Source organism: Sinocyclocheilus rhinocerous, unplaced genomic scaffold, assembly GCF_001515625.1.
Source record: "Sinocyclocheilus rhinocerous isolate Xijiao unplaced genomic scaffold, SAMN03320098_v1.1 scaffold233, whole genome shotgun sequence".
In the NCBI taxonomy this organism is placed as follows: Eukaryota; Metazoa; Chordata; class Actinopteri; order Cypriniformes; family Cyprinidae; genus Sinocyclocheilus; species Sinocyclocheilus rhinocerous.
This window is the reverse complement of record NW_015643174.1, coordinates 138,481-163,921: the sequence shown is the minus strand read 5'-3', so window position 1 is coordinate 163,921 and position 25,441 is coordinate 138,481. Positions and strand designations below refer to the sequence as shown.

Here is a 25,441-nt window from a genome sequence, read left to right as displayed (position 1 = left end):
CTCAGCTTCTTACAGGGCAGGCGGAGGCGCAGATCCCGGGTGGACAGCTAGACCTTCTCTCCAGGCTGGTAAGTAGGAGTAGAGGTGCCTTATGCCTCCACACTGCTCATTGGAGGTGGACGTGAGCCGAGTCCCACACTCTCTTGCTCGCCCGGAACCAGTAGTCCACAGCTGGAACCTCCAAGGGCTCTTCCGTCCATGGGAAGAGCGGGGGTTGGTAACCCGAGTATGAACTGGAAGGGGGTTAGGCTGGTGGTGTTCTGTCGGAGGGAGTTTTGTGCATACTCGGCCCAGGGGAGGAAACGGCTCCAGCTGTGATGATCTTTGTGGCAGTATGACTTGGATCCTTCGCTCATTCTGGCCTTTCGTCTGAGGATGGTACCCTGAGGACAAGCTCACGGTCACACCCATGAGTCGAAAGAAGGCTTTCCATACACGGGAGATGAACTGGGGACCCTGGTCTGAGACCACATCTTTCGGGATGCCGTAGTTTCTGTAAACATGGGTAAATAAGCATTACGGGAAGATGACGAGGAGTTTGAGACATGGCACAGACTGAGCAGCTTCGGACGTACCTGGTGACATCCCAGGCCATACTGGGCCACTAGTACCAGGCTTGGAGTGATGGTGAACTGGAACCGAGTAAAGAACAATGCCCATCTGGCTTGACGTGGGTTGAGTCTTTTAGCATCTCTGAGATATTGCAGATTTTTATGGTCGGTGATGACAGTGAAAGGATGGTGGGCTCCCTCCAGCCAGTGACGCCACTTCTCCAGAGCTAATTTTATGGCGAGCAGTTCCTGGTTGCCGATGTCCGCTGGGGTCAGTTTTCTGGAAAAGTAAGCGCAAGGATGGAGGCTGGGAGACTCACCACAGCGCTGCGACAGCACGGCCCCGACTCCGGTGGTGGAGGCGTCCACTTCCACCACAAAGGGAGCGTGGGCATTGGGATGACGAAGGATGGGGGCCGTGCTGAAGGCCTCCCTGAGCTGTTCGAATGCTTTGTGGGCATTGGGGCTCCAGGACAGGGACTTGGGCCTTCCTCGGAGCAGGGAGGTAAAAGGAGCTGTGAGTATGCTGAAGTTCTTGATAAATCGTCGGTAGAAGTTTGCGAATCCAAGGAATCTTTGCAGGTCCTTAACAGTTTGAGGCTGCGGCCCCTCCTTGATGGCTGTTACCTTCCCCTGGTCCATCTGAATCCCATCCCGGCTGATGACGTAACCGAGGAACTGAACCGTGGAGCGATGGAATTCGCACTTCCTCAGTTTAAGGTAAAGGTGATGTTGTCGGAGCCTCTGGAGGACCTGCTTCACGTGGTGGCGATGTTCGGCCAGGTTCCGGGAATATATGAGGATATCATCGATATAGACTATCACGAAGCGATGAAGGAACTCCCGGAACACCTCGTTCATGAAGCCTTGGAAGACTGACGGTGAGTTAGCTAGGCCATACGGCATTACCCGATATTCATAGTGGTCTGCGGGATTTATGAATGCCGTCTTCCACTCGTCGCCTTCCCGGATATGAGTGAGGTTGTACGCGCTCGGCAGGTCCAACTTGGAGAAGATGCGGGCTCCACGGAGTTCCGCGAGGGCGGCTGGGACCAGGGGAAGTGGGTATGGCAGCTTTACCGTCTGGGAGTTCAGCGTGCGATAATCGATACACGGCCTCAAGCCCCCATCCTTCTTGCCCATGAAGAAGCTTGAAGCAGCTGGTGAGGTGGACGGTTGGATGAATCCCTGTTTGAGAGCCTTCTGGATGTAATCCTCCATGACCTCTGCGCTCCGGGATGGACTGAGGGTATACTCTACCCTTGGGGAGTTTCATCCCAGGCAGCAGGTCGATGGCACAGTCCCATGGCCGATGAGGTGGAAGGCGGGTGGCGGCCTGCTTACTAAAAACATCCTGGAACGCCACATAGTCAGATGGGACAGTGGGTGTCTCTTGAGGTTCCGGACTTTCGACTAGGGTGGAGGCAACTTGGGCTCAGACTAGATCCGTAGGCGGTTTGGGGATTGCCACGAGACTGCACGACTCGCTCCAGCGAGTCTCACAAAGCTCCCATCTGACCTCTGGAGAGTGGAGAGTGAGCCAGGGGCGTCCCAGGATGATATCGACGGTGGATCCCTCCAGTACCAGAAATGTGATGGTCTCCTCATGCAGACATCTGATCTTAAGCTTCATCGGCGGGGTTCGGTAGTTGACCCACCCACACCCTAACGGTTTTCCCTGAATGGTCTCGACTCAGAGCTCTTGGGCCTGATTGCGCGTCCAAAGAAGGGGTGTGAATCTTCAAAATATTAAATCATTGAAGTATGTCCGTCAATCACAAGCACAAACTTCTGTCTCCCACGTTAAGATGGCCTTGGTAAATGCCAGATCTGTGTCTAATAAGACTTTTATTTTGAATGACTTTTTTACTAGACACGAATTGGATTTCTTATTTTTAACTGAGACCTGGACTGGAGCGGGTGAGTCGTCCGTTTTTGGCGAACTTTGTCCTTCAAACTTGTTTTTTTAGCACTCCGAGATGTGTTGGAAAAGGAGGTGGAGTGGCTATGGTTTTCAGGAACTGGTTTAAATCTCGGACTGTCTCTGTTGGGAACTTTACCACTTTTGAATCTCAATGTGTTCTGATAGATTCTGCTACCACTCCGCTATTCTGTGTTTTGGTCTACAGGCCCCCAAAGCCAGATAAACATTTTATAAAAGAGTTTTCTGAATTTGTTTCTCATATTATCACATCATATGATCGTCTGTTAATTTTAGGTGATTTTAATATTCACGTTTGCTGTCCTGGAAAGCCCATGGTTGCTGAGTTTATCCATGTTTTAGATTCTTTTGGTTTTATTCAGCATGTTGATAAGGCTACACATGTACTTGGCCACACCCTGGACCTTATCATGTCTTATGGGTTTTCCATTGATAACATAAACATTGAAGATGCTTGCTTTTCAGATCATAAGCCCATTGTATTTAATGTCACCCTATCTAGCTTTTTAAGTACTATAAAAACTACAGGTTTTTATTCTCGTTGCATCAGCTCTCTCGCTGCTAATCAGTTTTCAGATATGTATCATAGTAATAAAGTGTCCACAGCAATTTCAGTTGCTGCTGAACATTCCTCAAGTCCAGATGATCTAATTTCTCTCTTTAACTCTTCTTGTTCAGATATCCTGGATTTTATAGCTCCCCTGAAATATAAATGTCCAAAATTTAAATCACAACCATGGCTGGATGACTCCACTCGTTCGCTTAGATAGATTTGTCGAAAAGCAGAGCGGCAATGGAAAAAAGATCATCTTACGGTCTCTGTTGACATTTTTAAAGAATCCCTGGAGAACTTTTCAGAAGGCAGCAAAAATAGCTAGAAACGCTGAATTTTAAATGTGCTCTATAAATAAAACTTACTTACTTACTTACTTACTGATGTTGGCGGGGTAGATGGAGGGGCTTAGGAGGTCTCATGATATGAAATTGCCCGAAGAGCCCGAGTCGACGAGGGCGGAGACTGAAACAGAACAATCGGCGGTGAGTAGTTGTACGAGGATTCAAACCCTGCCGGTAGGCACTGAGGAGAGCGGTTTCGTTCCAGCAATTAGTCGCCGCTAGCGTCCGAAATTGCAGGGTGTATTCGCTGGTGGTAGAAGAGCCTTGACGCAGCCGCAGGAGTTGGTCTGGGACGGATCGCATTCCTGTAGCTGAGTCAAACACTTCCTTGAAATGATTAGTGAAAGTATCATATGAGTTGATTATGGCACTATTGGCGTTCCATATTGCTCGTGCCCACAACAGTGCTCTGCCAGTTAGCAGGGAAATCAAGAAGGCTACCTTCGAGCGTTCCATGGAGAATTTCTGCGGCTGCATCTCGATAAACAGTGCCACTTGGAGAAGGAAGCCACCACACTCAGCTGCGCCACCAGCATAGCAAGCAGGAATGGCCATGGGACTTACAGAGGCAGATTGTGGGGTAGTGACTGGCGTGAGAGAGGCCCAGAGGGTGTTGACCAATTCCTCCAGTACCTCTGCGGGTATGGGAACCCGGGGGTCCATGGAGGTGTATGTCCTAGGTCCGGTCTTCTGTCACACTCTGAGCCAGAGACACAAGGTAAGGATGCAAACAGGAGGGTTTATTGACAATTCGGAGAGCAAGTTGAAGACAGGTGAGTATGAGAATATAGAGAGCTCTTGGGTTCTTAGCTCTGGGTAATTATTTGGTATCCTTAGCAGGTATCCGGGGAGGATGAGAATGGGATCGGAGGAGAACAGGATCACTGGCGCTTCTAGGGGTAAGTAAACAACTGGTCAAACACAGGTAGGAGTCAGGCTAAGTTCAAGCTGGTGAATGGTAGACCAGGCAGTGAGAGGAGTGCAGGGATATAGTGCGCTTAATGAGTCTCTGCAGGTGCGGGTGATCAGTACTCAGGTGATTGCGATCTGGTGTGTGTCGGGGCTGGTGACTGAGGTGACGTAGGTGACTGTGAGGGCAGAGACTCCCTGACAATAGGTTGTTTTAGGTTAGATTAAAAAAAATTAAAAATTTAGGTTTGAAAATAAATAGCTTATTAAGTCTTTAAGTATTAAACAGTTTCACAGGAACAGTTTCTTCCCTCATGCCATCCATCTCATGAACACTTGACAATAACTGTGGAACACACACTATTTATTCACTCATACACTTATTTATCTAACACACATACTCAGTCTACATTTCAATTTGCACATAATATACCTGTACATACAATTGTCGATTTGTATATTTTTTATTCCTTATTTTACTTGTTCTATTTTTTATTTTTTATTTATTTTTATTTTGTCTTATCTGTGTTTTTTTGTTCTGTCACTGTCATTCTGTTACACTGTGGAAGCTTCTGTCACGAAAACAAATTCCTCGTATGTGTAAACATACCTGGCAATAAAGCTCATTCTGACTCTGATTCTGATTAATTATTTGGTGCTATGGTGAAGACTAAAGCAAATATAAATATCTAAATGACTGTTTGAAAAATGTACACAGTTCAGAGAGTGGCACAGCTGCTTTGTTTACAAGGTTACCATGGTAACCGAATATGTGGCATGCCATAGATATGTATACGTGGCATGCTCTGGATGCCACCAGAATAGAATTAAAATGAACGCCGAATGTGCGTTTCCATTCAGCGCGTCTCCTTCACTCGTTCGGCCTTTCTTCTCATCTGTGCTCATTTAAATTAAATCTTTGCCTTTTTAAGTAAGGAATAATTGATGACGGGCCATTGAATTCTTAGAAAATAATGAAAAGCTTCTTAGAAAAACTCAGCTTCGCGTCGTGGCCGCATCACCACCTCGGGTGTGCATTATTTTCTAAGAATTCAACGGACAGAAGTCAATTATTCCACTTATATGGTTACCACACCTCAAGACATCGATAAGATGATATAGTATTTCAAGGCGTTTGTCCGGTTTTTGTACTTAAAACGCCATTGTGAGTAGGATTAATTTCTTCCGCATCTCATCCAATGCCTCCATTGCTAATTCCAAAACGTAATTTTAAACCTAGTAACAGAGGTTTGAAGCCGTTGATAGCAGACTAATGCAGCTAATAACTAAGTTATGAGAGAGACAGAAAGAGAGAGAGAGCGAGAGAGTGAGAGAGATTACCACAGTTGCCAAGTCCGCGTATTTTATGCAACTTTGGGCTTCTTTTTTTGTGAAGTCACGTTAAAATATCACGGGTTGCGGTTTTTTGGGCTTATTTTAAAAAATATGGTTGCTTGTTCGGAAAAGCTGACAAGCAACTTCGTTTCTTTACATTTATGGTCGCTGTTTTTTCAAAGTATTATTGACAATTGTCTACTCGCAGCTAAAAGCCAATCAGTGCAGTAATACATGTGCTGTAGCTTATTCGTCATTGCACATCGCACCCCCTCCTCCCCCTCATTTGGAGTAAAATCTTGTTTAACATTAGTAGATGTAAATAGACAAACAAGGCCACCAACAGAGATGTACAGAGATGGAGGAAACATGGGAGAAGGTGAATGGTGCAGGGGAGGAAAGGGACCTAATTTAATTTGTAAAATATTTTTATAGTGTATTAATCATTAAATCAATAAATATTTTATTAATTGAGCAGTAATAGGCTACTAGTAGATACATATGGTTTGTGTTTATTTTATTATAAGTATGTATATTAAAGCTCCCCCTTAGTGCTCTTGTCTTGTTTTATTCTCCTTTTCCATCTCCAAAACTATTCTGCTCACAGGTGATCAGAGGATGTGTGTCCTCCCGCTTAATTTGATGATTTTTGTAAAATAACTTCTGTTTTTGCTCTTCAGACTCAGAGTGGTTTCAGTTTACTATGTTGCAGGCTCATTTATTGACAATAAACAATTGATAATAAATAGTATTAATGATAATAAATAGTATAATAATATTGGGCTTGTTTTTGAAGTTGCAGTTGCTTATTTATTTTGCGAGAGTGGGCAACACTTTAGATTACCTCTGTGAGTCTGTGTCTCTCTCAAAAGGGTTCGGCAGCAATGTCTCTACTAATAGTGAAACTTTAAGTTCATTTTCTTCACGAACAGCTCCGTTGTTACCTTGCTTGTGAGAAGTCATGTTGTTTTTAAGTTGTTAAACTATGTTACTGATAAAATCATTAGACCGTATGTTAGCGTGTGTGCAAACTGTATGTGCGTCTGTGAGGGAGAGAGAGTAGGAGAGATAGAGCATGTGCTTTCCATACATAATAAAATGTAATTTTGTGGCAAAAACATGGAATGATCTGTCATTTTAATCCTATTGTTTAATATATTTATTTGTTTGGCCAGTGTCGTTGTGGGTTCTGGTTCTTTTGCTTTTTTAGGCTGTAAGGACCTTTGAAATAACTCAGATCATTTGGCTAAGTGATATGGACATGTAATGCGGTCAAGACCTGCCTGGAACTATGTTTGCTGTGCGTTACATGTTGTCAGTACTTGCAGCTACAATATATACTTAAAATTTTAAATAGTAATTTTTCTGTTCTTTTAAAGGAGGACACAGTCACTTCACGGACCAAGCCCTGTCACCACATTTGGACCCAAAGCCTGCATGCTGAAGAATCCTAAAGCTGTCATGTGAGTCCTTTATTAACTATTTCTGTAGTCCATTTTACAATACAGTTGAACAAGTTAGAGTTTATAGTCCTTTTTTTCAGGCACTTTTTTCTAGCAAGATGTGGTGCAATCATGGGCTGGCTAATATCTATATTGATGTTTTAGTAAAAAGTTTTCTATTATTAAATAATAATTATAAGTAAAATAGACTGAAAAACTACATGGGGGTTTTTAACCTAAATATCTCCAAATTACAAGGGGGTAAAATGGCTCCAGAAAGATGGCAGCATCATAATGTTAATTTTACACAGAGATTGGTAGGTCTGTTAGTAAAATCTGTTCACTTTAGCAAACTTTGTTGCATTATGTGCTAATGGTGACCATTCAAAAATGGGGAAACAGCACTTTTAAAGTTTTTCTCTAAAGTTTGCATGCCAAGGATTTTAGATTCTAATTCTTAATAAACTTTTCTTTTGGAATCTTCATTTTCAAGGCCCTACATTGTTCAATCCCAGAGATATGGGGGTCTCAATGAGGCTCCGTTTTCAGATTGTTCAATATTACCCATTCCAGCACTTGAAAACCAAATGTTGGTCACTTTGTATACAGCTGATACTTAGTGTGTTTAAAGCAGAATGTCTGAAGAATAAGTAATGTTGAAACAAGGAATGCATCTGTTTCCCTATATCAAAACAATTGTATAGGACATACCTGTTTGAGTGTCATAAATATTCTTTTCCCAAAATTTGTGTGCCTATAACTCAAGATGTATTAAAGTTATCTTAAAACGTTACGCCAAATACACAAACACAGGTGCGCTGCGCATCCATAGATGAACTGAAAAACAGCACAGATCGCTTGACGGAGAGTGAAACACTGAAGCGCTCAGTCAGAGTGTTTGGCGAGTGCAAATATATCTGTGCTAAACTTGTACTCAGCCTCCAACTCACACTGGCGAGTAAAATCTAAGAATTTATTTGCCATTGGCTAATATTATACATCATTTAGTCGCCCAGAGTGAAGATTTAGTCGCATATGCGAGTGATTTACTCGCAATGTAGAGGGTTGTAATTTTTACAGCTTTTTGAAATTGCCACTTTTAGGGTATGAGCCAAAACGTGCCGTTTTTGTGTTTGTCCCTTTAAATGCAAATGAGCTGGTGCTCCCGCCTCCCTTTTCAGAAGAGGACGGAGCTACAAGAGCTCATGCTCCGGCATACCGGTGTTACGGTTTAACTGGTGGTGACCGTGTTACTGACTTCACATTGCTTTCAAATGCCATTATGAGCTCGACAATTTCAAGCGGTCGACTTCACATTGCTTTCAAATGCAATTTTTAACTACCACATTCCTATTTACGATCAATTTGGTAGCACGTGAAGGCAGCATCGTCCCTAGTTTGTGAGGCAGTCCGGCGTAAAATGATTAGCACAAACATATAGGACTTTTCCGTTTTTTTTCCGGGACATTTCCTTCGAAAATGAAATTTAACCACCGTGTCCTCAGAGGTCTATGAGACTCCTATGTTCATTGGGGGGATGCAGCTCTATGTCCAAATTGTCGTATCCTACCCATTTTCACACCAAATGTGGTTTTGTGTTTATCTAGTCATCACTGCTAACAATGCAAATAATAAGAGTAACCCAGGATTTAGGAATGTACAGTGTGACACATCAGATTATAAATGACCAGGATTAATTGTTAACTCTAGGTAAAGTATGAACAGTATGAAATACCCAGGATCCCATTTACCTGGGGTTTAGAATTGCCCAATGTTAATTATTTCAAGTGTGAGTGACCTTAAATGTTTGAGGTATTATCAGTGATTATGCCAAATATGCCCTTTAGCACTATGACTATGCTCACATTATATAACAATAAAAAAGAAAACAAAATTCAAATAATTAATCCAGGTTAGGCATCTCTTGGTTTATTGATGTGAATGCAATGTGTGGTAAAACAACCACTTTTCCCTATGAGGTGTGAGATTTGATTCAATCATGTTACAATACTATGTGTTTGAACTCTTGGTAGCTTCAGAAGCTGTTAAAATGAACAAAATCACTTCTTCCAAATATCCCTGAAACGGATTCAAATATAGAATCTTATGAATAGACTACTGAGAGAAAGATAATGTCCCTCAGCTTGACCATTTCAGTGCATTTTTAGCACTCTGACTGGTATGTTTTGTGCATATTGTTTTGATAGAGTGAAACAAGATGCATTCCTAGTTTCAACATTACTTATTCTTCAGACATTCTGCTTTAAATACAATAAGTATCAGCTGTATACAAAGTGACCAACATTTGCTTTTCAGCCACTAAAATAGGTAATATTCAACAATCAGAAAATGGAGCCTCATTGTGATGCCCCATATCTCTGGAACTGAATGATGTAGGGCCTTGCAAATAAATATTCCAAAAGAAAATTTTATTAAGAACTATAATCTAAAATCATATTGCAATATCTTTAATACTTCTTGAGTTATAGGCATGCAAAATTTGGAAAAAGAACATTTATGGCACTCAGACAGGTATGTTCAATGCAGTGTTCTGCTTTGACAGAAGTAAATGAGATACATTTCTAGTTTCAAAATTATTTGTTCTTCAGACATTCCTCTTTAAAAGAAAAGAAGTATCATATTTTTGCAAATTGACCCACATTTGGTTTTTGACCACTGAAAATATGTACATTTTAACAATTTACTCTTGGAGCCATATTGAAATTCCAATATCTCTGGAACCAAAACCATATGGGGCCTTAAAAATGAAGAAGCCAAAAGTAAAGTTTGTTAAGACCCAATATCTAAAAAGGCATTAAGATATCTTTAATACCTTTTGAGTTACAGGCATGCAAACTTTGGAGAAAAAAATTTAAAAGTGCTCTTTCCCCATTTTTGAATGGTCACCATTGGCACATAATGCAATAAAGATTGCTAAAGTCAACATATTTTACTAACAGACCTACTAAGCTCTGTGTAAAAATAGCATCATGATGCTGCCATCTTTCTTAAGACATTTTTAACCCGCTGCAATTTGGCTCTGAATCTCAGGTGAAAACTTCTCGAGTTACACATGTATCCATGGTTCCCTGAGAGAGAACGAGATGCTAAGGGGCACATTGGGGAACGAAATCCAACCACGCCGAGCCGAGGCGCATGCCTGTCAACCTGGTGGGGGAGCACCAAGGAAGCGACAGACGTACACCAAGCCTTTCCTCAGAAAGGGGCCATGCCACTGCGCCACAGGCCGCTACCGCTCACACAACCTGGCAGAAATGGGGAACCTGATTAGATCAAAGGGAACATCTCACCCAAGTTAAGAGCACAACTATCCTCAGATAGCTATGCTATGTGAGCCATATAAGCCTGGATACACAAGACCACTGAAGAGACTAAACTAGAAAGCCTCTAGAGGAGCTCAAAGATATCTACTTAAATCCCAGAGAAATAGCTGCTGAGCTAGAACACAGCTAACCTCAGATAGCTATGTCCTAAAGGTCTTATGAAGGCTTTTAGACCAGAATAACCATACACAGCTAGCCTAGATAGCCAGGCAAAACCTTCCTGCAAAGCTGCCCAGACCACAGAGAGTGGGCTATCTACTTATAACCCTAGCAGGGGAGATAGCACTGTCTAGGCAACAAGGGCTCAAGGAGACCGCTACTTCAAACCCTAAGCAGGGGAGCAATCACTGAGCTAGCACATAGCTACCCACAGATAGCTAGGTACCTAGGAAGGGGCTACCATAAGGGGGGCCGACTGAGACTACCCAGACAACAGAGAGTGGGCTATCTACTTACAACCCTAGCAGGGGAGATAGCGCTGTCTAGGCAAGGGCTCAAGAGACCGCTACTTAAAACCCTAGGCGGGGGAGCAATCACTGAGCTAGCACATAGCTACCCACAGATAGCTAGGCTCTAGGAAAGGGGATCACTCCAGGAGAGGGCTCACCACAACTGCCAGTAAGACACAGCTAGCCTCAGATAGCTGTATTCAAGTAAGCCCGTCCTGCCATAACTATGGCTGTAATATAACCACCCTCAGATGGCTATACTAAGGAGGCCCCCAATTCGGGCCATCAGTAAATGATTCGCTAAGAGCGAACACTTAAACATCATCAGTCCGAGATCAAAGCCTGATGTAAGCTGTGGCCAAAAACACTAGAGGGCTGGACACAGCTATCCTCGAATAGCAGTTCCCTCATATAAGGCTGAAGACAGGACAAAGACTTCAGCACTTACTTGAAAGAGCTTTGTGCCAAGGGCAACCCAAGCCAGGCTAGATCATAGCTGCCCTCAGACCTATGCTCAGCTTGAGCTGGAGCATAACCATCTGCAGACAGCTATACTTAAAACCCTGAAGAGGGGGAGCAGTGTACTCAGCCCAAACCCACTAGGCGGGATTCAGAGGGACCGCCCACTTAAAAATAACCAGAAGCCTGGTTTGGCGTTGTTTCTCACGTGCTTCATACACCGGTCATGCAGGCTGCATTTCCCAATGTGCACCGTAGGGGGCGTAGCGTGGAGTTCCCTAGAAGGGTAATTGCCATTTTGACCCCCCTCTACAAAATAGTGGATTACTTAGTAAATATTCATCCCTGAAATTTAATATTTGGGCTATCATCACTATGCATGTTTATCTTTCTTCAGAAAAAATATTAGCAAAATCAAAAATTTGAGCCTGGGGAAATTTCTGAAATTTGTTTGATTTGACACGGAATGACCCTGTTATCTTTTTTACTGTTACTTTAATAAATTGCCATGGCAGCACCGTTCAAGATATCCAAAATCCGTTCACAATTTAGCATCGTCAGTATCTTGGCATCATCTTGACAAAGTTTGGTGTGAATTGCTTGATTTCCTTGGAAGAAGTATTCAAAATTCCACAGCCTGATTTTTCCAAAAATCCATTCAAAACAAACAAAAACAATTTCCTGTTGGTCGTAGCTAATGGCTGTAAATTAGAAAGTTGTCCGGCTTTATGAGAATAATATATGTACAGATTTTGGTGACAGTAGCAAAAACTAACCCCCCAACTTTTGTCAAAAGGTGTCACTATAGAGCGCCTGCTCCATGCCCGTTTATGAGCTTTTGCCAGTGTCTAAATATCATCAATACTGATGTGTGTGTTGAGTTTCATGAAATTCTAAGCATGTTAAGTGCCTCAAAATCACTGGAAAAGAATATTCAAGTTTGACAGGTTGCCATGGCAACAGTATTTTAGATATCAAGAATCCCTTCACAGTTTTACATCAGCTGTGTTTTGACATTATTCTGATGAAGTTTGAAGCAAATCAAATAAAAATAAGAGGCTGATTTCACAGCATTTTGAAAATAACACACTTCCTGCTGCCAGTTGGTGGCGCTATAACTTTGACTCCTAAAAGTCACATCTATGTGATCAGCATCATAGAACGAACAATCTGCTGAAGTTTCATCAAAATCAGACAATGTGTGCAACAGTTATTAGACACTTCCTGTTTTTCATTTCTCGCCATAAATTTGTCTCCTCGCCATGGCCAAACCGTTCGATATATCAAAAATCCCTTGGCAATTTAGCATTCCCAATGTCTTGAGGTCATGCTGATCGAGTTTGGTGGAGATCGGTTGGAAATCTTACGAGAAGTATATCAAATTCCAGAGCATGCGCTTTTTACACAGCCCTGAATAGCCATATATATATATATTACGTGTTTTATAGTACAGTAACCTCTTAAATATAAAACAATCAGGGAAAATGGATTTCTCAATTGAGTTCTTAATTACCATGCAAAACGAAATAAGAGCTTATTTTTTGTCACCCAGTAAACTTAAATGTTTAAAAAAACATGCTATATAGACAAACATGTTTGTTCATATCTGTGCATTCAGGCATATTCAAGATCCAGCCAGTCAGAGATTGACATGGAACAAGCCACCCAAAAGTGTCCTTATTATAAAGAAAATCAGAGACACCAGTCTGCTACAGCCTTTCAAAGAACTCTGCATTTTTCTGACACAGGTGAGATCACCACAAAATATTACACAAGAACAAAGAAATGCAGATGTGGTCATTAAGAATGTGTGTCAAAGGTAAAAGGATCCGAAGATCAGGACCACCTGGCATGCTTTGGCACAGGAATGTTTATTCTTAGTCATGTCATGTACTGAAGCTGATGATCTATTGGTCAGCGAATCTGTAAACCTGTAAACCTTGCATTTCAACAAACATCAGAGTACATTAAATGTTGGCAAACTATATTAAGTTCATTATTTGGTATACTGTACAAATGCCAAATTCAGTCAGTAATGGTATTTTTACATGTGTAAATTGATAGATCAATGTAGTGCTTAGATTTATTATTTGCTCCACTTTTGTAATGAGTTGTTATCTTGTCAGATTTACACTGTTCCCAGTTTAGTTTTTTGTCTTTGTTCTTTTCTTACCATGGTTTTTTTATTTGCCCTCCTGTGTCACACCTGTGTTTAGTTAATTACCTTGTTTAGTCTCTTGTATTTCTCTCTTTATATATAGCCCTCTTTTTGAGTTGTTCTTGGTCCAATATTGTTTTTACAAAGTGGTTGTTGAAGACACGTTAGCACCCACAGCCAGTGGTGGAAAGAGTACTGAAAATTTGTACTTAAGTACAAGTACTGCTACATTGATGAAATAATACTCAATTACAAGTAAAAGTACTGGTGCTAAAACAGTACTTAAGTTGAAAGTACAAAGTACTCTTCTCAAAAACTACTCAGAGTACTAGTTACTAGTTACTTTTTAGTCAGAGATATTTAATGAATCACCAATAAATATTCACTCAAATCAAAGATCTATGTAGAAAATAGCTACTTTCAACAAAACACACTTTTATCTTATTGAAGTACATTCGTGAATTAGTGATCCCGATACTGGAATTTCTAACTTAAATACAATACCTTGAAAAATATCAATATAAAAGCCTATATGAACCGGAAGTTGCAACTGACTTCAGTGTTGTGACGTATTTCAAAGTGAAATGGAATAATTTTATTTTGGCTTTTATTTACATACAAAGATTGAGCAATTACCATTACAATAATCTCAAATAAATGTTTGCTTATTCTGTGTATTTGTGTCTTTACAATAGAGTAACGTTTTTGCAATAGCTTACAGCACAATGGAGGCTTGATTTCAAACTGAATTGAATTTACAAAAACGACAACAGTCAGAGTAAACAGTCAGTAATAAAATAGTAAATAAAACAAATGACCTCAATTCAGTTGAGGTATTTAAAATATGACACTGAATTTTTGTACGCAGTGTTTTAAGTTTTTATGTTTTTATATTTATTTAGATAAATGGAACATCAGATGGCTTTGACCTGTAATGTCTGTACAATGTAGTGATGCAGTTAGACTAGGATATTTATATGAACAAATCATACAAATACCCCATTCCGAAACATTTACTGTACAGTGCATCCGGAAAGTATTCACAGTGCTTCACTTTTTCCACATTTTGTTATGTTACAGCCTTATTCCAAAATGGATTAAATTCATTATTTTCCTCAAAATTCTACAAACAATACCCCATAATGACAACGTGAAAGAAGTTTATTTGAAATCTTTGCAAATTTATTAACTATAAAAAACAGGGGAAAAATCACATGTACATAAGTACTCACAGCCTTTGCCATGACACTCAAAATTGAGCTCAGGTGCATCCTGTTTTTACTGATCATCCTTGAGATGTTTCTACAACTTGATTGGAGTCCACCTGTGGTAAATTCAGTTGATTGGACATGATTTGGAAAGGCACACACCTGTCTATACAAAGTCCTAGAGTTAACAGTGCATGTCAGAGCACAAACCAAGTCATGAAGTCCAAGGAATTGTCTGTAGACCTCCGAGACAGGATTGTATCGAGGCACAGATCTTGGGAAGGATACAGAATAATTTCTACAGCATTGAAAGTCCCAATGAGCACAGTGGCCTCCATCATCTGTAAATGGAAGAAGTTTGGAACCACCAGGACTCTTCCTAGAGTGGGCCGCCCGGCCAAACTGAGCGATCCAAGGAGAATTAGGGCCTTAGTCAGGGAGGTGACCAAGAACCCAATGGTCACTCTGACAGAGCTCCAGCATTTCTCTGTGGAGAGAGGAGAACCTGGAGGAAACCAGGCACCGCTCATCACCTGGCCAATACCATCCCTACAGTGAAGCATGGTGGTGGCAGCATCATGCTGTGGGGATGTTTTTCAGCAGCAGGGACTGGGAGACTAGTCAGGATCAAGAAAAAGATGAATGCAGCAATGTACAGAGACATCCTTGATGAAAACCTGCTCCAGAGCACTCTGGACCTCAGACTGGGGCAAAGGTTAATCTTCAACAGGACAATGACTCTAAGCACACAGCCAAGATAACAAAGGAGTGGCTATGGGACAACTCTGTGAATGTCCTTAAGTGGCCCATGCCAGAGCCCAGACTTGAACCTGATTGAACATCTCTGGAGAGATCTGAAAATGGCTGTGCACCGACACTCCCCATCCAACCTGATGGAGCTTGAGAGGTCCTGCAAAGAAGAATGGGAGAAACTGCCCAAAAATAGTTGTGCCAAGCATGTAGCATACTCAAACAGACTTGAGGCTGTAATTGGTGCCAAATAGGGTTGGGTATCGTTTGAATTTTATCAATTCCGATTCTGCTTATCTATTCCGATTCTTTTCGATTCCCAGTTTCGATTCCAATGTGTTTAAATAATGATATCAAACGTTTATCCTGTGTCTCTTTTTTGCAAACCATTTATTGGAGCTGAATACCATGAACAAAAATCAACAGGCTGCATAAAAACTGGACTCTTTAAGAGCTGTTTGTGTGCAAAAATAGAACTGCATGATTCTGGATAAATGTAGGGTTTTTTTCCCGTTTTTTTTCCCCAATGGAAGTTCTCTCATGATTCTGAAGAAAAAACATTAGACAACTAAACAAAATCACATGTCATTTATGAATAATTGATTCAATGACTCACTCAAGATGTACTTGTTTCATTACTGGATGAATCAGCGTTCTTGAACGAATCTCTTGTATGATTCAAAGACGAATACATTTTAACAGCCCCTTTTCACCACCTACTGGCGTGACAATGTAATCGACAAATCTTCATTTGAAGTGCAAGTGATCACAACATTGATCGCACACGTCAAAGGTTGAGGAATGAAACAGACGAATCATTGTAATTTAGGAATAGAATCACGTTGGTGTTTGAATCGTGTTCGCGATCTTTAACGATCTATTAAATTAAAGTGCTTTGTCATGTTGGTGGTGACACCTCTCTTGCAACATGTTTAGCTATCACAGATATTATACTTAGCTTTTTTGGCTTCTGATCGCAAATGTAGCCAAAATTTGTAGCGCTTAGATTAGCGAGCAAGGTCCTGGCTGACCGCTAGGTCCGGTCCTCACAGATGAAGAAAAAAAAAACGCATAGGAATCGATAGGCGGAATCGAAATTTTATCGATTCCTGACCTTAAGTATCCGATTCTGGAATCGGAATCGATTTTCAATTCCCAACCCTAGTGCCAAAGCTGCTTCAGCAAAGTATTGAGCAAATGCTGTGAATACCTATGTACATGTGATTTTTTTTAAATAAATTTGCAAAGATTTCAAACAAAATTCTTTCACTTTGTCATTATGGGGTATTGTTTGTAGAATTTTGAGGAAAATAATGAATTTAATCCATTTTGGAATAAGGCTGTAATATAACAAAATGTGGAAAAAGTGAAGCGCTGTGAATACTTTCCGGATGCACTGTATAACATACATTTACATTGTAAATAAATTAAAGATCCATCTTTGATTGTTGAAAGACTTCCTGGTGCATTTCACTTACAGCCAATAAAATTTCCTGGAGCATTTTCATCGGTCACGTGTGGATCTATTCTGAATGGTTAATAACTTTTGACAATGTTTAATCCAGGAACAAAGAGAATTAATTTCTACTGCAAGAGCACGTAGATCATCATTGTGCAGTATCTGAGTGAGAAGACAGGCTGCTCATTTGTATAGGCCTATTTTAGAGCTCGCATCCAGTTATCTGCGATTACATGATTACAGCGATTACATATTACTGTCCTCTCGTGTTACAATAATGTGCTTGTGACATTTGTGGGAATGATTAAAATAATGCAGAATACCTGCAATCCCGCACAGACTTTCATACTCTGTAATTGAAACAAATGAGTGACAGGAGGCGGGTGTTTGTCAAAAAGGAGAGAGCGCGACGCAGCTGGTATCTATAGATTTTGAGGAAAATGAGTATTGGAACCATGTCAGATATTTCAGTATTGATATGTATCAAAATATATACTTTATATTTATGATATCACTACCATGAAGATTTTTTCTCCAAACATTCAGTCTGAGCTCCTTCTCTGTGTGATCAGCTATCACTGTCATGGTCAGCTCTTCAAACCTGCTGCAGCTGTGTTTTTTCCCAGTTCACATATCGGGGCTTGTATTGGCCCGTTTGCGTTCAGATATCTTTATTGGCTACCGAAATGGCTGCCAAAGTTTTGAATATTAATTCAAATTGTAGGCCTACTCGGTAACAAATTATGATTTAAAAGGAACAAAGTAGGTTATGCACCTGCAGCCATGCCCCCACACAGAGCACAAACCAGAGCCCATCGCTGACCCAAAGCTGAATCTAATGCCCGCCATGGACTCTGTGCCCTCAACGATCAATTCAAGTCACCTTTATTTTTATAGCGCTTTATAAAATACTGTCACAGCAGCTTTACAGTGTCAAACAGGAAAATAGTTTGTCAATAATGCAAGAGGACATTAACAAAGAGTCATTTTTCAAGCTAAAGTTTGACATTGAAGATTAAGTGGTCATCATCCATTTCAGCTCTCTTCCAACAGTGTCTGTGCAATCAGTCAAGTGTCCCCAACTAAGCAAGCCAAAGGCGACGCCTTTGCCAAATGGCCCCTCTCTGTCCACAATAGTGGACAAAGGTTTGCTACATTTTGATTGGATCTTGGTTGACTAACATAAGCAAACTGTCCAACGCCATCAGATAAAGATGCCAGGACAACAGCCAGACACCTCTTATGGCGCTTTTCCACTGCGTGGTACGACTCAGCTCGGTACGGCTCAGTACGGCACGGCATGGTTCAGCTCGGCACGGTTTGCGTTTCCACTGCAATTCAGTACCGCTTTAGAGTGGGCGGGATTATTCACATGTCTTTATAGTTGTGCCGCCTCTACTACCACTTCAAGGTCTTCGCAGGGGATCTGTCTCGGGGGCAGGGGTGCCATAAGGGGGGTAATGTTAGGACGATTATAAGGGCCCGACGATGGAGGGGGGCCCCCTGAGGGAGAAACGCGATTTCTACAGGATATCTAAAATATAAAAATAAGGAGAAGCCTAAAACAGGCCCGAGGCCCGGCCCGCGTATAAACTATGACGTGAAAATTGGCCCGAAAAAAGTCGGGGCCCGTCGGGCCTGGACTGAAATGCTGCCCCCCCACCCGGGGACCCGAGTTAATATGCTGTCCAGGGGGCCCAGAAACCGTAGCGGCGCCCCACTACATCTAGTTGACGTGCATCTAGTTGACGTCAGCGTTGCTCCGTCACTTGTTTTCACTAGGTCATGAAGTCTGGCATCCCACAGAACGAGCTCCCTGTCTGTGTACCGCAAAAGTTTAAAGAGAAAAAGGCATGGTTTAACGTGATCTGATGAGGCCTTTGTATAGATGTGATGTGCTCGCTCCACTTCAATCTCTCTACCTGCCAGAGAAGGGAGCCACACAGGTAGCAAGATCTGATGAGGCCTTTGTATAGATGTGATGTGCTCGCTCCACTTCAATCTCTCTACCTGCCAGAGAAGGGAACCCACACAGGTAGCATTCTAAAAAAAAAAAAAACATAAAAATTCCATCAGTGAGGGAACTTTCTTTTGTTCCCTCATCTCACCTATAAGAAAATCGAGTTTAGAGCATAGCGACTGGACAACTGAGATCTGAGAGGCAAACTCACTTCGCATCGCTGTCAGTTTGAATCTTAATATGCCCTCAAAGCTTGCTACAGCGATCGGCATTTTGTCATCCATCCGTGGTTGTTGTCTTGGAATTTTTTCTTAATCGGAGAAGATGACGGTGATAAATCCTGCAATTTCCGATTGTGTGCCATCTGGTAAAGTAAAATTATCGAAGAAAACTTAAAATAAAACCAAAAGAACGGCAAAAAGGGACCAGGTGTCCAGAGCTCTACTCGAGTGTGACTAGGTCCATGAGCACATCATGTGATTCCTCAAAATGAATTTTTTTTTACTAACCACGCATAAACGTTGTTTTCTCAAAAACACAAACATGTACATTCATGCTGTTCACATATTATTGTAGCCCAGTTAGTGCTGAATACAGTGTAATCAGACTTTAGACATGAATATGTTTTTAAGATACTGAAAAAAGCACAAATGTCAGGGCATTTCAAAACTTCTCCAGGGCCCCAAAACCCCCTCAGACCCCAGAGGGTTAAATATGGGATCAAAGTATTGACATAAAGTAAATAAACCCATGTGTTAGAAGACTCAAAATGTTCCCATTCAAAATAATCCACTTTTTTTATTGTTTTTGTCATTTATATATCGTTTTATCGTATTTTATTTTATGGCATAAATTACACTGTACTGTACTGTGCTGTACAGTAAAAAGTAAGCACACTTCAAGCACTGCCGTCACTAATATATTACTGTAACAGTAGTCAAATAGCTGGAGGTCTTAAGCATGTATATGATAAATAATTAGTTGAGATTAAATGTTAAAATTTTATATTATCATAACCAGTAATATTTTTATGTTCATTTAAAAGTTAAATTGTCACAATTCCAGCCTTACAATGGTGTTTGAGAGGAACTAAAACTACAGTCCTCTAAAACTACATTTCGACAGAGAGAACCTTTGCTTTCTTTGAAAATGCTTTTATTAAACGGGTCATATGATGCAATTTCAATTTTTCCTTTCTCTTTGAAGTGTTACGAGCTCTTGGTGCATAAAGAAGATCTGTAAAGTTGCAAAGACTAAAGTCTCAAATCCAAAGAGATATTCTTTATAAAAGTTAAGAGTCAACCACGCCTACCTAAAACGGCTCAATCTAACACGCCCCCACATGTCTACGTCACGATGTGGGAAGATTTGCATAACGCCGCCCAAATGTTCACGCAAAGAAAGAAGGCGTAACTTTTATTCTCGCTGTAGTATTGTTGCTGCCGCCATGTCGTGAAGATGCTGTGTTTCGTTGTGAAAGCGAAAATACTTTGTTTTGCCTTCCAAAAGAGGACGATATCCGTTTCGTCATGCCTAGAGCTGATCCGTGCTGGTCGCTGAGGAAAGTACAAATCTCCTTTGATTAAACAAGTTAAATTGGAATTCCCCCTCCTGTTTCTCTTACCGGAAACACACACCACCATCTTGGCTGCACTACACCTGAACCCACTGAGCGTCCCATACGCTCGTATAACTAGCTTTCTATTTTTTCTATTCTATCTACTTGTTTTTCTTTGTTTGTGTGTGTGTGTATATGTGTGTGTGTGTGTAATATATATATATATATATATACACCTTGCTACGTGTACGGCGTTAGGCTAACTGAGACTTGTCATTTGCACTTATATATTGTTGCTCTTTTGTTAGTTTTGACTGCTTATATTGTCCTCATTTGTAAGTCGCTTTGGATAAAAGCGTCTGCTAAATGACTAAATGTAATGTAAATATAATTACACCAAATACACAAAATAATGTTCTTTTTAGCAACATCATATGACCCCTTTAAAGTGTTCTTCAATTCAAAACCTCAGTTTAATGATATTAAAGCATAATGTTTCATGAGTTCTGTTCATATTTGCTCTTTGTTGACATTGACATTCAGAACATTGTCTTGTTCTCTGCTTTAATGGCTTTCAGCAAAAAAATATGATTGTCTACGTGGAGAGGAAAGTCATTGAAGATCCAGCCATTGCTAATGAGAGCTTTGTCTCCATCAAGAAGAACATTTGCACTTTTAGAGAAGGTGAGGCATTATCCAAAAAGCACTTTATTATACCTCATGTAGTTTGTGTGGTTGTGTGTGTATTAGGGATGTAACGATATTATCAATATTGTGGTATCGCGATAGCAAAACTGTCTCAAAATGATTGTGGTCACATGACAATATGAAACGAGGTCTTCCGGGCAAAAAGTGTAGATTTTTTAAATATACTTAAACTTTTTATTCTAACATAAAAGGTCTTTAAAGTTGTGTTTTGGGCCATTATGCTTTGGCACAGTATCTGTCAAACAAACTAAAACCGAAAGCACAATATGGCTTAATTCCTTCATCAAGTCTGTTTTCGCTGTTTTCGTTTTCAAAGCACTTCGTTCACACGATCACCTTGTGATCCAGTGTTTTCCGTGCCTCAGAACGGCTCAGTTCACAGTGAATGCAGTGAACTCGTTTATTGCATGTGCTGTGAGTTTAGCGCATGTTTGGGAACGCAACGGCCATCAGTTATGCTTTATTTTCACTTTTGCATAATTCCCAACATTTTAATGGGCAAATGATTCCAGCATTTCACTAGATTTGTAGTGAGACAAATTTTTGTAAGCCAGTTTTCACTGAAGCTGGAGTTTTCTGTCAAAATAAAAGCTGTCTTAAATAAAAGTGCAGTATGAATTGCTAACAGCTAGCTGTTTCAATGGGTTACGTTACTGCAGTCCAAATTCAAAATATCTCTTTCAAGTGTAGAAATTAGGAAATAAGTATTGTAATTTCCCTACTGTAGTGTAAAGCAAAAATAATATACCTATGAAATATTCATTTTAATTTATTTTACAGTGCAACTGTTTTACAATATATGTCTATTACTGTCATAGGAATAACAATAATATACAATTATTATTATTATTATATTCAAATTTGTTTGGCTTCTAAAACACCAGTGTGAATGTAATTTAGACTGAGACAGTATAACAGCTAAAAAGAGGGTTGAGTACTCTTTAAAGTTCAGGTACAAGTCAATTCACTGACTTAAAGGGTTAGTTCACCCAAAAATGAAAATTAGCCCATAAATTACTCACCCTCAAGTCATCCTAGGTATATATGACTTTCTTCTTTCAGTTTTTTTACAAAAACGCATCGATTCGCTACAGGAGGCCTTTGTTCAACCCCTGGAGCCGTGTGAGACTTTTTTTTTTTATGGATGGGCGCTTTTTATTTAACTGCGTTTGGACTGATGCATGCAACACCCGCTGAGTGCCATGAAACAGCTTGAAAGATCAAAGACAATTTTTAATATAACACCAAATGGATTCGTCTGAAAGAAGAAAGTCATATACACCTAGGATGACTTGAGGGTGAGTAATTTATGGACTAATTTTCATTTTTGGATGAACTAACCCTTTAAGTTTTCTTAGGAACATGGGTTGGGGCTATTAGTTTCGAACTCTCAAAGTGTATTAGATAGAAAAATTTAACTTTAAAATGTTCAAAAAAAAAATTTTTCTCCAAGTCTTCATTTGTCTTTTTTTTATATCGCAACAAATATCATATCTTGGATTTCTTATCGAGATATTATCGTATCGTGAGATTTTGATATCGTTACATCCCTAGTGTGTATGCTTCAACATGCATAGATATATTTTGTTGACATTGATAAAGGAAAAATTTGAATACTACAAAACTGTGTAATGTGTTTACAGAAATAGTTGGCTACACTTTAAAAATTGTTTACATGACGATGATGTACTAAAAATAGAAAAAATTTTCCTTTGTATTTTTGACATCTTTCAAAAACGTACACTTTGAAACCCTTTTTTTTTTTTTTTTCAAATGTTTGCTTTTTCAGGCCCCCAAATTGCCATTGTCATGTACATGAACTGACAAAACATATAACAGGCTTTCCATTTTTAGTTGAAATCGGTGTTGTGCAAATGCCCCCTCTTATGGCGCTTTTCCACTGCATGGTACGGCACGGTACGGCTTGGTACGGTTCACTTTTGGGGGGTTTTCCACTGGGTACAGTACCTGGTACCTGGTACTTTTTTTAGTACCACTTCGGTTGGGGGGAAAAGCGCCATTAGTTGCTAACTGCTAACTACATGTGCAGTATTTAAGGAAAACTATTGCAGTGACTATAAAAACTGCTTAGGACTTAGAAACTTTAACCAGTGTTCCTAAGTTAAGATAAAATGTGTAAAACTGATATGCAACCTGTTGACATGTTTCATAGATTATGATGATATTTCCAATTGTGTCGACTTCATCATTTGTTTGGGAGGAGATGGGACTTTGCTGTATGCTTCTTCTCTCTTCCAGGTTTGAAAATATTTTATAAACTGTTATAATAATGACAGAATAATTAAAATATAAGTGCACTGTCAAAGAAATAGAAATAACATTAAAAAATGTGTTTTGTTACATTTTTGAAGTATTATTGTGCCCTGTTCACACTCACACTGATTTTATTTCTGGAGGTTTTAACTTTAACTAACCACTAACTTTATTGGTGGGCTGCATTACTAGACTTAGGTCTTGAAAATGTGGTTGGTGAGGGTGGGTGTGGTAAACTTGCTCTCATGTGCACTTGAGTGTGTGTGTGTCCTCTGAAAAATTCTTGTTGCTTGCAGATTGTAAACAGAGAGGTTGAACTATGTATTCTGATATGTCAAAATAGATCTGTGCATTAGTAGGAATGCAAGCTGTTAGACCTTCCACTGTCATGTCATTAATCAAACTGCAAAAAAAAAATGCTCGCTTCTGTTCTAGAAAGCTTTGAATCATAATTGAATCGCTGACAAACAATTGCGTGCATATTGGCAAGTAGACAATTGACAATGATATTTGTTTGCTCAAGTATGCGTGTAACACAATATAACCAAACCCAAAACTACTCTAGCCTATTACTCTTTTTACTTAATATCCCTTTGGATTTTTAGTGCTTAATAACCTTTTCTTTTAGTATCTTAATTGTTAAGACTATATATGGCTCATTTCCAGAGATATGGGAATTTCAATGTGGCCCCATGAATAAGTTTTTTAATTGTACATATTTTCTGTGGTCAAGAACCAAATGTGGGTCAACGTTGCATTCATCTGAAATATTTAAAGAAGAATATCTGAAAAATAAATCATGTTGAAACTAGAAATGTATCATTTTGCCCTCTATCAAAGCAGTTGTATAGAACATATTTCATCAGTCATCATCAAAACTTTATTAAGGACACACATGGTCCAAAAAACACAGACAATAAAGCGAGCAAAATAAACAAACAACTAATAGTTAAAAGACAGACAGAATCTACAACATCAAATATTTACATAAAGACTAAAACGCCAGTGGTTCCACATGCTGGAGAAAAATCTGACTGAACAAAGTGCTGGGTTCGTCAGTGTTGAAATTATACTGTTTGCAGAGTCTGATAACTTACACATACACTTGTACATCAAATTACGCAACACAGCAGAGCAGGTTGGCACACCAACACTAACAAACATTTGGCTTGCACTGCTCCATCGTGGAACCCTAAGCAGCAGCCTCAATCCATCGTTATATGCTACACTGAGTTTCTGCATGCTACACCGCCACAAATGGGCAGTATACATAGGGGTACAAAATGCTTTAAAAAGTGTAGTCTTAACAGATCCTGAGCACATACTAAATTTGCGCATCAGCATATTAACTTGAGCGTCTGTAAATGTCTCTATCATCAAACAAGGCATCAGTTATATAATGTCCTAAGTATTTAACCTCCTTGCATACTTTAAGGACAGCACCAGACAGAGAAAAGTCAGGAAATGAAAGTTTCCTGTCCTCCCTACTCCTAATAATCATAATATTACTCTTCTTTGCATTATATTTAATATCAAAATCTAAGCCATATTGAGAGCAAACCATCAATAACTGTTGAAGGCCTGCACTATATGGACAAAAAATCACCAAATCGTCCGCATACATCGTGGTTGATGATAGTGTTACCAACAATACAACCTGTTCCACAGCTGTTTAGCAGCTTCGATAAATCGTCCATATAAACATTAAATAGAAAGGGAGACTAAATGCTTCCCTGTCTAACTCCATTACCTACATTGAATGGAGCAGACACAGAATTACCCCATTTCACATGCATTGACTGATGAGCATACCAAAAGGCCAGAATTCTTACTAAAAATTTAGGAACTCCTCTATTGCATAACTTGCTAAATAGTTTTTTCATTTACATTTACATTTAATCATTTAGCAGACACTTTCATCCAAAGTGACATACAAATGAGAACAATAGAAGCAATCAGACCAACGAGAGAGCAACAGTATACAAGTGCTGTGACAAGTCTCAGTTAGTCTAGCACAGTACACATACTAGCTAGTTTA

General features: G+C 40.0%; 1 protein-coding gene across 1 annotated transcript in view; it reads left to right on the top strand.

Annotated features, from left to right (window-relative positions):
• Positions 1-25,441, top strand: part of LOC107757059 (NAD kinase-like) — a 78,499-nt gene that overhangs the window by 19,765 nt on the left and 33,293 nt on the right. The window contains exons 3-6 of the mRNA XM_016574430.1: positions 7,014-7,097; positions 12,947-13,076; positions 21,000-21,105; positions 23,303-23,388. Coding sequence (XP_016429916.1) covers positions 7,014-7,097; positions 12,947-13,076; positions 21,000-21,105; positions 23,303-23,388 — 406 coding nt within the window. The remainder of the gene's footprint in view (positions 1-7,013; positions 7,098-12,946; positions 13,077-20,999; positions 21,106-23,302; positions 23,389-25,441) is intronic.